We start from the raw sequence: 13,612 nt of genomic DNA on the forward strand, positions 1-13,612 counted from the left end.
GTAATCAAAAAATAAAAAGTATTAAAACTAAAAAACAGCTTCTGGATAAATTCTGTGTCCCATGAAAAAGTAGAATTTATACATTGAATTTTTTTTATTAAAGGAGTTAAGATTAATCATAACCTTAAACAATATTCCTTGGCTGGACATGATGGCTCACACCTGTAATCTCAGCACTTGCGGAGGCCAGAGCAGGTGGATCGCCTGAGCTCAGGAGTTCAAGACCAGCCTGGGCAATGTGGTGAAACCTTGTCTCTACTGAAAATACAAAAATTAGCCAGGCATGGTAGCACATGCCTGTAGTCCTAGCTACTACTCAAGTGGCTAAGTCAGGAGAATTGCTTGAACCCCAAAGGCAGAGGCTCCAGTGAGCCAGGATTGTGCCCCTGTATTCCAGCCTGGGTGAAAGAGTTAGATACTGTCTCAGAAAAAAAAAAAAAATCTGCCAACACAATGATGCATGCTAAATGGGAACGAACAGAAAAGAGCTGGCTAGATACTGCTATCCTACAAAGTATCCCACAAAGTAATACAAACTAGTGTTTTTTCCTTATACTACAAGGAAAATCCTTTTGCATATTAACTGATTAAGTTCAGGAACTAGAATTACATTACATTAGAGTGACATCCAGCAAGTGACAATAGCTATTGAGCTCCTAATAATGTTTTAGACACTATTGTAGAGATATCATATATGCTACTTGCTTAAACTTTGACAAGCACTTAAAATGTGAAGAATTCATCTAAGACTGTCATTCATTTGACTTTAGATTTGTAAAACTTAGAAAAAAGATTACTTCTTTTCCTCATTGGCCCAAGAGTATCCTCCACTCCCAGCTCTTAAGATGCTCCCTAATATCCCCTTAAGATGCTCCCTAATATCCCAGTCACTCATATAACATTTTAGAGAGCATTTTCTGTACGTAGGTATGTGGTTATTGCTTCCAGTTAAGAAAATTTCTGAGGGACTCTAATCTAAAAACAAAAATAAAAAGAATCAAATCATAAAAATCTCTGTTAAGCATGATTCAAAGGGAAAAAATGAGCTGCAGTGAGAGCCAATTTGAACTAGAAAGACTTGCACTCTTAAGTAACCAGACATGTGTAGCCACTTATGTAATTGTCTGATTACATATGTTTTTAAACATCTGTCAGCACAACCAGAGCTCCACATGGACACTCATGAGCACTATGGAGGTTTGTTCCACTGTGCAGAAGTCACAGAATCAGAGAGAAGTGAAAAGACGTCACAGGTAGAACACAAGTTATTATTGCTTCACTTAATGAAAGATTGGGAAATGGTTCCCAAGGCTGTGACTCATTTACTTGGACACCAATATTTTAATGACAAAATTTGAACAAGCAATAAAACCTACAGAGCCCTGAAGAAAGAGAGACATCAGAGGTACCAAGAAGCAGGAGAAACTAGAGAGATATAGCTTAACTTGTGGCTTCAGAGTTGAAAGCTGGGCCTAACTTCCCTCTTTTGGATAAAAAAAAAATGTTCAGTGACATTTTCCCACCATTAAAGGGTTTCCATCTCCAAAGTACAAATATAGTTCCTTTCAAACCTGCAGCATTTGCCCTTCCTCTGAAGACATCGTCATATGCTTTCCACTGTGGCTTCACCTGGTAGGCATGGATGAACACCACGAACACCACCACGAGGCACATCAAAGGAACAAGAGCTGCAGTGAACAAAGCAGCATAGATGTTTGGAATAAAACAGCTGGAAGAGAAATGAGAAGTAACTCAGTCACTTTTAGTGCAGATATTTCTAAATTCAGAACGTGTCGCGTCACCACTTTATACTAGCTCTTTGTATCAGGTTGCTGGCAGCATCAGGTTTTTGGTTTGCTAAAATGAAATTTTGTTTGAGTACAACATCTGATTAAATCTAGCCCACTGTTTTACACAGTAGGTTCCTTGAACATTCATCTCATGTAAAGTTTAGAAAACTTCAAAAAAGGTAATGGCCAAATAAATTTGAGAGATGCACACTATCTATATACATCTCATGGAGGTTAAGGGTACATATCTGTTCATTTTAAAAATGCCACAGAAAGTCATGGAGTCAAGAGATCTGGGCTCTGAAATCAGGCTAGTGAATTCAGCACCACATCTTAAAAAAGAAGAGTCAGTTTAGACATATTTTTTAAATTTCTCTGAACTGTCTCTCATGTTTAAAATAAGAATTATAGACAGGCATAGTGGTTCACGCCTATAATCCCAGCACTTTGGGAGGCCGAGGAAGGCAGATCCCCTAAGATCAGGAGTTCGAGACTAGCCTGGCCAACATGATGAAACCCCACCTCTACAAAAAATTCAAAAACATTAGTTAAGTGTGGTGGCAGGTGCCTGTAGTCCCAGCGACTTGAAAGGCTGAGGAAGGAGAATTGCTTGAACCCAGGAGGCAGAGGTTGCAGTGAGCCAAGGTCATGCCACTGCTCTCTAGCCAGGGTGACAGAGCAAGACTCCATCTAAAAAAAATTTAAATAAAAATAAATAAATAAATAAAGATTGTAATCATGTATGCAACAAAAGTTAGTTGTCAAGATTAACCAAAATAATTCACATAAAGCATTTAGCAAATTTTGTTTAACCCATCATTCCTAGAGTTCAATGAAAATAGATCCGTCTGCTTTTTCACACACATGTGCACACACAGATACACAGAAATATGGTCACGCTATAGGACTAATGTGTTCTGGAACACTTTGGGAATCACTGATCTAGTCATGCCCAGCTTATGTTTCAAATTCCTTGGTAGATTCTGGGGAGAGTTCCAGGTTCCTTTGTGTTTCCTTCCTTTATTTAACCTCAAAAGAAGAATGCCATCAGGGTTTACGGCCATGAGGCTGATGACAAAGACACTGTGTCCTGTCAATGGCTGATCATGTCTGCAGGGACCTCTGTTGACTTCTCTGGCTCCTCAGGGTAAAAGGTCAAAGAGACTGACTATTGCTGCTCCTGCATAGGAGGAGCCAAGCCACCTGCTCTCTCCCCTCGCCCCCTCTCCCTTCTCTCCTTTCCTGCTCTCTCCTTCCTTCCCTCTCTCTCCATTTGGAGTTTTCTTCCTGAGAGGGGACTAACAGAGGAAATAAAGGATGAGAGATCATGTCACAATTAGGGAGCTAATAACAAAGCATGAGTTTGCCTTGCTTTTCCAGCCCCATCATCCCTTGGGAACCACATGAGAGAAGGTATTGTTTAAAGGCAAATCTGAGGATTCCCAGGGCTTCACTCTGTCATCCCCACGATATTGTTTTTTTTGAGTAACTGACAGTTTTGACATTCCTGAACTATACATTTCCCCAAGAGCCATCTATTCTTTCTTGAAAATGAAGATAATTTCTCCATTTAGAAGCTATTCTGCATAACTGTATCTATTATTACTGGATTTAGATAGGACAATGAAGTTCAAGGCAAACTTTATTTATTTATTTTGGTAACACTGAAATTATCGGCAAAATGATTTTAGAGATGTAACTAGAAATTTTTGCTTATACATCATAACATCCACTTGTGCTTTACAATAAATCTTGCATGAAAATCTCAAAATGGAGGAAAGTGAAACAGGTACTCAATATCTAAAATGTGCTTTTGAAGTATTCTTGTAAGAGATACACCTCCAAGTTACAAGACTATACTTTTAATTACAAGAAATCTTAATAGTATGAAGTGTTTCTTTTAAAATATTTTCCCCACCCTCTCTATTTTTCCAAAATATAATATCAATAAATCTAGATTATAATACAGCCATAAATACTAGACTTTGAAGAAAACTCAGGAAAAAAATGCATAGCCTGTTTAGAAGGAATCCAGAATATAAGTAACCAGGGAAAACACTCATTCTTTTAATTTGGGAAAATAGTGCCTCATTTTTTTTTTTAAATAACTTCAACTTTTATTTTAGATTCTGGGAGTCCATGTGCAAGTTTGTTACATGAGTATATTGCATGATGCTGAGGTTTGGGATGTGAATTATCCCATCACCCAGATAGTGAGCAAAATGTCCAAATCAGTTTTTTAATCTTTGCCCACCTCCATCCCTTCCCCATCTATCAGGTTCCAGTGGCTGTTATTGCCATCTTTATGTCCAAGAGTATACAATGTTTAGCTTCCACTTATAAGTGAAAACATGTGGGATTTGGCTTTTTATTCTTGTGTTAATTTGCCTAGAATAATGGTCTCTAGCTCCATTCGTTTTGTTGCAAAGGACATGATTTCATTCTTTTTTGGGGCTGCATAATATTCTATGGTTTATATGTACCATATTTTCTTTATTCAACCCACCATTGTTGGGCACCTGGGTTGATTTCATGTCTTTGCTATTGTGAATACTGCTGCAGTAAACATACAAGTGCATGTGTCTTTTTGATAGAACGATTTATTTTCATTTGGATATATGTCCAGTGATGGGATTGCTGGGTCAAATGTTAGTTATGTTCTAAGTTCTTTGAGAAATCTCCAAACTGCTTTCCATGGGATCTGAACAAATTTATATTCACACCAATAGTATACATACATTCTGTTTTCTCCACAACCTTGCCAATATCTGTTGTTTTATGACTTTTTAATAATGACCATTTTGACAAGTGTGAAATGGTGTCTCATTGTGGTTTTGATTTGCATTTCCCTGATGATTGATGATATTGTTGAACATTTTATCATATGTTTGTTGACTGCTCATAAGCCTTCTTTTGCGAAGTATCTGTTCATGTTTTTTGTCTACTTTTTAGTGGAGTTATTTGTTTTTTGCTTGTTAAATTGTTTAAGTTCCTAACAGATTCTGGATATTAGACCTTAGTCAGATGCATGGTTTTTGAGTATTTTCCCCCATTTTGAAAGTTGTCTTTTACTCTGTTGATACTTGTCAGTTTTGTTTTTGTTGCAATTGCTTTTGGGGTCATAGTCATGAAAACTCAATGGACATAGAGCCAGTGTCTATGTCCAGAATGATATTTCCTAGGTTTCCTTTGGGGAGTATTATAGTTTTATGTTATACAGTTAAATCTTTAACCCATCCCAGTTAATTTTTGTATATAGTGTAAGGAAGGGATCGAGTTTCAATCTTTTCCATGTGGCTAGCCAGTTATCACAGCACCATTTATTTATTGACTAGAGAGTCCTTTCCCTGTCATTTGTTCTTATTAGCTTTGCAGAAGATCAGACGTCTGTAGTTGTGTGGCTTTATTTTTCAGTTTGCTGACTTATTCCATTGATCTATATACAGTATCTGTTTTTGTATCAGTACCATGCTGTTTTGGTTATTATAGCCCTGTAGTACAGAGCCAGGTGATGTGATGCCTCTTTGCTCTTTTTGCTTAAGATTTCTTTGGCTATTCAGGCTATTTTTTTGTTTCATATACATTTTAGAATAGCTTTTTTCTAATTCTATGAAAAATGATGTTGGTTGTTTGATAGGAATAGCCTTGAATCTGTAGATTGCTCTGAGTAGTATGGCCATTTGAACAATATTGATTCTTCTAATCTGCAAGCTGGAATGTTTTTCCATTTGTTTGTGTCATGTACGATTTCTTTCAGCAGTGTTTTGTAATTCTCCTTGTAATACTTGGCCAGATGTATTCCTAGGTATTTTATTTTATTTTATTTTATTTTATTGTGAGTGTCTCAATTTTATATTAAAAAGAAATACGTTATTAAAGGCCTAACTCAGATACTATTTCTAATTAACATAATCTGCTAAATGTATTCCTCATGTAAATAAGACATATTTCAAGAGATATTTCAATACATACTCTGTATCTGCAAAGGGATATAAGAATGATAAATTTATTGGCTTTTAGAATTTAATTTTGATGGCACAAAGCCTGAATCATTACCTGAACACTCATCTGTATGCAATCAGACCTGATTCTTCCACATGAAGGGCACGTGATTAAATAAAATGGGCAAACAATAATGGTCTTAATACTGAATATGCTTCTGCACTAAAAATAGTGGTCATTTTGGTTACTTGTTCTTATGTATATTGGCTTCAAGTGGTTACTTTTTTTTCATGTGAATTATGGGTTCTATTGACAGCAGGAAGCCTAAAGATGCTTACACAAATTCAGATACTGATGAAGAATCATGCTTAGGTTCCACTGCCTTATTTGCGTTTTAAAAACTGTCACTACAATTCAATTTGGGACTGCAAAATAGGGAAAATTACTGAATCTATTGAGTTGCCCTACAAGTATAAAGATTTCGTGCAGAGTGCTATGGGTATAGATGTGACTGTCCAACATCCATGTTCTCCTGTGGCTAACCATATTTGGGGCTCACCTTCTTATTTGGAAAACTTTGCTAGAACTTTCATCTACTTTAAAGAACAAACTTTAAAAGGTAATCTCCAACTGATGACACATCATTTTGATTAAAAAATTAAGCAAGCAATGTGGAACCTTTGGGAGGATGGAGGTAACCAGACATGTCCACAGCTCCTCTCAGGAACAGAAACGAACTCTGTAAGTGCTATTGCTCTTAAACATATTCTTGCAATTTTCCCTGCTTATAGGATGACTTGACACTGATGGCTCATCCTTTCAGAAAAGGGGCAGGAAAATGACTTTTCTCCTTTTATTCAGAGCTCTACAAGTCATGACTTCTCAGAAGTGCTGGGCCCCTGAGGGTACCTACTCCATGTTCATCCTCTACATGGTCAATGTCAGGCCAGAATGTTAAGGAGGAGGGCTTGCTCCTACAGCATGCCTGTTCGCATTGGCAGCTCCTCTTGCCTTCTCCTCTACCTACAGCATTGCAGAACTTCAGGGCCAGTCCCTTTGCTCTCTGCTGTTCAGCTGGGACTCCATCCCAGTCTCCTTCAAACAAAAACTGCCTGCCTTGTGTACTACCTCTTAGGGATTAGGGAGTCAGTCGGTGTTGCAAAAAACTTAACATTTGCAAAGGAGGCAGGGCTACCAAGATAACCCACGGTGCAGATAACAGATGGGGTTCCCACTCCCTGATGGTCCGTGGAGAGGAGGTAGGACTAGCTATGATTCTGCATCACCAGATTTTGCCTAATATACTTAAAATCTTCTTGTTTTAACTTATCTTTTAACTCCTCTTTTAAAGCTAATAGGTATTATTCTGATTTTCTGAGCAATATTGTCTGAATAAAATTTCTACTGGTGTAAAATAAAATTTCTCCCAACTACTAAAAAATGCTCAAGATAAATGAACTATATCCTACCCTTGAAAGAAAAAAATAGGAGCCTCACCAACCAGAATTTCCTCCAGTCCATTCAAACTAGAGGTACAGTATATTCAGGTAGTTAGTTTGAGGATTAGATCACATGAAAGTGATGTGGGGTGTTAGGAAACTGTGAATGTCATGTAGAATAGTTTTTGAAATAAGTCTAGGAATGAATTCTTGGAAAAACTGAATGCAACATAAGAAATAAGTAGACAGAATGCGATGCCTGCACCAGGGCTGTGGAAGTAGCTGATTAACGTGTAGGCAACTATTGCTTCAAGAACAGATCTGGCAGATATGAGAAGGGAAAGTGAGACAAAGGCCATATAGATTTGCTTCTTTAAAAAGGGTGAGGAGAATGTGTTCTCTGTAATTACCAGCTCAACCAGGTTCAAAGAACTCCAGGGATCTTTCTCTCTTTGGGTGTCGAACAGGTTTTTGGGGCCTTACAACCACATGACTAAATTTTACTGTTCCTTTTTAAACTTTTATGGATAAATTTCTTATTATAACCTACAGACAATTTTAATTTACTTCAAAATTTTGTCAGGACTTCATCTTTTCTCTATATTTAGCCAGAGGAAACAAGTAGATGCTGTTTCATGACCTTCAGTTTTTCCTTTTCCAAGTCTACCCTCAGAGCATTCACAATGCTTTAAGTCACTTTCTAATTTAGTAAGATTATTACCTCTCCTTGGTAACGCTTTAAACTTACTGAAATGTTTTCCCTTGCGCTACCCAACTTAATTTTTAAAAAATTTATGTGGGTGGCATGGAGTACCTCAGTTTCTTTATTCCCGTCTGAAATCTTCATGAGAAGGAGTTTAGAGGCAGAGGGGTCTAGGAGAGACATGATCTCCACTTACAACCACTGAAAATACTGGAATGGACGCTGGGAACTCCTTGTGCATGAGATTGTGATTTGCATCCATTTAAATTATATTTTAAAGAACAGGTTGACCCTAGCAAGCTGGAAAATTTGAAGAAATACAGGCAGCTGACAGCCAGGTTATATCTGGGTTATGTAGGTAATGAAAAGGACCTAGGTAGTAAAAGGACAATAAATGTTTCCCAGGTCTTCTTTGTGAGTACTTCTCACTAAGACAAGGATAATAGTCATGATTCACAGGCTTATGTGTCAGCCTCCCTCAGAAGTCTCCTGAGTATTTCTCCAATAATAGCCTCTACGTTAAAAGACACATTTGTCACTTCAACAACTTCTTCTTCTCTACATGGAAATTCATAGTGATGACCTACTTTATCAGGGGAACTCAAGGGATGGTCTATCAATCAAGAATTGCTCACCATTTATCACAAACTGGTTTCCAATTTGTATAGAGAGTACAGTATATCTGCTTATTGCTTTTATTAGTTGAAGAATACACAGATGTTATTAATTTTATAGATGCTTATTCTTTATAAATAAAGTCTAACACATTATTTACAATTTCAATATTCCTTTCTTTGTATACTCAATTTGCATACTTTCCAAAGATAATGCTCTTATTTAACATGCATTTTTATTTGCTTGTGAATTTATGTATGCATGCATTGTGTGTGTATGTATGTATTTCCTGGTCAATCCAAAATGGCTGGAGAGATTTAGAGAAACACTTTAAGCACATTAATTGTTTTAAAGTAATAAATTTATGAAAACATCAGAGAACAGGAGAAACATAGTTTGGGTTTAAACAGTTGTAAGTAGGAAAATATACCCTTCTTTCTGTCTTTCTGTTATAGAGCTTATAGCAGTTTTCATATCCAGGGGAATTAACTAAATTTTAAATGCATTTTTGTTTAAGTTTATACTTTGAACAACATTACTATTAAGATTAAACTGCAGACAATCTCTACCAAGTGAAATGGACCATTAAGAAAACATATGAACTTAGGGAGAGGGGAACAGTTTTTCCTAAACTGAATTGGATGGATAATTAAGACTAATTAAGTATTACTACTACCACTACCACTACTGCTAGCAATCACTTACTGTGTGCCAGGCATGAAACTCAATCCTTACATGCATTAACCCAGTGAAACATAACTATAACCTGTTATTGTTACATACATATGGGGAAAATGACGCCTAAATCATAAAATGTCAAATTGCTAGAACCTTAAACAGGCTCACTGGCCTTCACCTTATCTCTACAATTCTAAAATTATTTCCACAATTCCAGTATAGACACATTTGAGTTAGTGGCAAATATGCCAGTGTTCTTTGAGCACAAGGACTGTAACATTTTCTTTCTATTTCTTCTAGAGCTTTGCACAATCAGATCCTTAAGAAATGCTCATTGATTTAACTGGTTCTTAGAAGTTTTTGAAAATCTCTCACTTAAAAATATGGCATAGAAAATCCAGTATTTCAAGTGTCCTCAGCTCATTCATAATCCAATTAACATTTAAATATCAATCACATACTAGCTTCCATGCTGGGCATGGAAGGGCATATAAAGCTGCCTAAGGTGTGGTCCCTCCTGTCAGGGAGAATATATTTCCAATAAATGCAGAGCACTTCTGAATCCAGTCTTCTACCAGAAGTTGTGTTGTTCTTCCATCAGCATCATCACCACCACCACCAGCTCCACTATGGAGCTCCTGAATCTCATCTGAAGTTTCACAAGTTCCCCAGGTGCTTCCTATGCATATTAATCCTGTTTAGAAAAAAAAGTGCAGCTCACTGCCAACCTCATTTAATTTTACATAAACATGTTCTTTGAGGCTGAAGCAAATTTGGCTGATTGTCAATGTGAAAAGAAAATATAAAAACTGTTCTTGGAGTTATTTCTAAACAGAACTAACATCAGAATTGTCTGAATCATCAGACTCTTCTATTTTGGAAAAATCTGATTCATCAAATGAATCTTCCACCAACAACTGCTCCAGAAGGATGTTAACATCATGCGTAGGAATGCTACATTTTCTAGGATTTGACAATTTCAATGATAGAGAATTACTACATATTGTAAATGGAAATACCACTACTAAAAATAGAATGCTATAAATAGAATTATGCCTTTTGGGCTGGGCGCAATGGCTCATGCCTGTAATCCCAGCACTTTGGGAGGCCGAGGTGGCTGGATCACCTGAGGTCAGGAGTTTGAGACCAGCCTGACCAATATGGAGAAACTCCATCTCTTATAAAAAATAAAAATTAAAAAAAAAGAATTATGTCTTTTGTTTCCGAAGTCCACATACTAGAGAGATGTGAAAATAATAAAAGAGATATTTCATGACAAAATTGTCTTGGGGTAAATGCTGCAGCCACAAGTACTGGCTGCTGGTATTCTTGGAGCAAACAGGAAAAAGGCTTAAAGTTTGAGAAAAATAGTTTGGTGCAGGGGTTGATGCCTATAATCACAGCACTTTGGGAGGCTGAGGTGGGCAGATGGCTTGAACTCAGGAGTTCAAGACCAACCATGAGCAACATGGAGAAACCCCATCTCTACATAAAATACCAAAATTAGCCAGGTATAGTGGTACCATGCCTGTGGTCTCAGTTTCCTAGAGACTGAAGTGGGATGATCACCTGAGCCTAGGAGGTCAAGGTTGCAGTGAACCAAGATCATGCTACTGCACTCCAGCCTGGGTAACAGAGCAAAACTCAATCTCAAAAAAAAAAAAAAAAAAAAAAAAGTCTGAGAAACACTCTTCTAGCATACTCTTTATAAAGTAGTTTAACCTAATTAACACGTTAATCTCTACATCCCTTTGGTTGGGAGCCATGGTGCTACAGAACCCTAAGGAGAATCAGACCCAGAGACTTCACAGCACATGGTAGTCACAGCAGCATGAAGAACCATTGAGAAAGAAAAACAGCTGGAAGCCAAAGGGATAGAAAAGCACAGGTCTGTGATATTTAGAAGCCTGGGTTCTTCAGATGCAATGTTCAGAAGAAATCTGAATGTTGTAGAAAAGAAGAGCTAGCATTAAGGTGACAGAGGATACAGCAGATCTGCAGACTGGCCGAAAGAGATAGGAAGGAAAGTGCTGGGATGCAGTGGGTGTGGTAGGACATTAATATTTAGTTCTGCTGCATCTAAACAGCTCTTGAAGAAATAAGGTTTCTGTGTGAGTGCAATTGACATGTTCCACAGTGACCCATGCTGCTCAAAGTTTCTGGAAAGGGGGATCCCTGTGCCACATCCTCCACCCCCACTCCCCCAGCCACAGATGACTGGCTCTGAGATGAACACCTGCCTCGGAGACAACCATTCTCACTTGCCTCTGACTTATAACTTGGTGACTCTGCTCTAAAAGTTGAGCTCAGTCAATCTGTCTTTTGCCCTTGAGAATTTAACAGGGATAGTTGCAAATTAATGGTGGGCTCCAGAGCTGATGTTAGGGCAAATGACCATATTGGAGCAAATACATAAATCTGAGGAAGAAATGGACAAAGAAAGGGGAAGCAAGAGAGAAGGGGAGAGAAGAAGAGGGTTCAGATGCTTGTAACACCACAGAAGTGAGAGACTCTGTGGTCCCTAAAAGAAGAATGAGGCCCTGGCTTCTGGCATGCTAGTTCCAGGTCTCCTGAGGTCCTGCTTCTGAATGTCCATGGGAACGCCTGTAGTATACTTCTATACCACCACCTCCCTCTGACTTGAGATAACTTTTGTGGATTTACATGCAACTACAATGACCATAGTTAAAACACAGCTAATGAGCAAGTGATAGAGAGAAAAAGGGAGTGAACACATAACTGTTCTTTAAACAACACTGCCCTTGAAGATGTATAGGATTCCACTGTCATGTCTATGTGTTCTAGACAACACTCCACACCGTGGTGAGAGTTGCTAACTCTAAGTATTGACAAATGCCTCAAAAAATGCCAAAGGACCAAGGAACAAGAATTGGGCTTATTTTTAAGTACTAAAAATGTACTCACATGCTTAAATTGTTTAAAAAGATTGAGAAAAGAGAAATGAACATATTACAGCAATATCACTTCATCTAATTCAAAAGGAACAGATATTTGACTTCATTTAATATTAAACTAAGATTTTGAAGTAGTCGGATATGCTGTCTATACTAAAATACCACCTTATATTGTAAATAATTAGCTCTTGGTGAATAAGGAAGAATTGCCCACATTCCTGGCTCATTAAGAAGTTAAATATATTTAGACATAACTCCAAAAGTGAATAATAGACTCCAAGTATTAGAAGGTTAAAGATAGTTGATGAAAAACAGTCCAAAAGTCAGGATACTTCAATTTTTTTTCCTTTTTCCAAGAAACCCAAGTCTGAGCAGCCTGTTCCTGAGCAACTTGATAAAACTGCTGAAATAAATCCACTGGTCAGTGCCTGCCAACTTTATTCCAGGTAGGTTCCAGTAAATCAAGCCCCATCAGCATTTCATCAGAGTAAGGTCAGGCTGACTTGTTATTTTTTGTATGTACGAATGCTCTATGTTCTCTCATAAAACAAAATTGTTTGGTACTGGAAAATGTCATTGTCCTAGAGCATTCAAAGTGTCCTGTTCTTACCTCTTGCTCTAAAAAAAGGGCAAAAGGTGCCTGGAAGGAAAAGGCTGGTTACATAATAATTTTCTAGCAAAGGGAGTTTCTAGCCTTTCAGAGCCTGCCTTATGGATGGGTCTATGCCCAAAGAGTGTCACTCTTGGTCACTATTGATGATATAGATGTCTGAGTGGCAAAAGAAATCCTCACAGCAATGCTTTTATTTTTCAAAAGGGCACTTTGTAGAAGGAGAATTCAACTTTTTTTTTTTTTTTTTTGAGACTGAGTCTTACTCTTTTTGCCCAGGCTGGAGTGCAATGGCATGATCTTGGCTCACTGCAACCTCTGCCTCCCAGGTTCAACTGATTCTCCTGCCTCAGCCTCCTGAGTAGCTGGGATTACAGGTGCCCACCAACATGCCCAGCTAAGTTTTGTATTTTTAGTAGCGATGGGGTTTCGCCATGTTGACCAAGCTGGTCTCAAACTCCTGACCTCAGTTGATCTACCTGTCTCGGCCTCTCAAAGTGCTGGGATTACAGGTGTGAGCCACCACACCTGGCCAGGATAATTCAAATTTTAATTATTCACCGCATTTTATAGAACAGTAGCCACATTACTTTGACCTGGAAATTAGCTCCGTATGTGGCTTTATGTGATAGTTACAAATGCTCCAAGAAAATACTTCTAGAGCATTCCCTGCAGGGGTGAACATTCAGCCACACCCATATGTATCATATTTAGTCACATTAACACTTGCAGCACATTGCAATAACTGGTGACCCTAAGTGATAACCTAAAATCTTTAAGAAATCATCAGTTAGTCATACACTGTTTAAAATACACTAAACATTTCTTTGCACTATAAATAAAATTTTAATCATAAAATTCTGGAAATAATAAGGTAACTTTCAATGATTAAAAAAACAGTGGCCAGGTGCAGTGGCTCA

At 37.8% G+C, this 13,612-nt stretch overlaps 1 protein-coding gene across 3 annotated transcripts in view; it reads right to left on the minus strand.

The window, feature by feature from the left end:
• Positions 1-13,612, minus strand: part of ADGRV1 (adhesion G protein-coupled receptor V1) — a 583,497-nt gene that overhangs the window by 81,710 nt on the left and 488,175 nt on the right. For all 3 annotated transcript variants that reach the window (XM_074383772.1, XM_003920760.4, XM_074383775.1), the window contains exon 86: positions 1,572-1,729. In XM_074383772.1, coding sequence (XP_074239873.1) covers positions 1,572-1,729 — 158 coding nt within the window. The remainder of the gene's footprint in view (positions 1-1,571; positions 1,730-13,612) is intronic.

Source organism: Saimiri boliviensis, chromosome 1 (genome assembly GCF_048565385.1).
Source record: "Saimiri boliviensis isolate mSaiBol1 chromosome 1, mSaiBol1.pri, whole genome shotgun sequence".
Taxonomy (NCBI): domain Eukaryota; kingdom Metazoa; phylum Chordata; class Mammalia; order Primates; family Cebidae; genus Saimiri; species Saimiri boliviensis.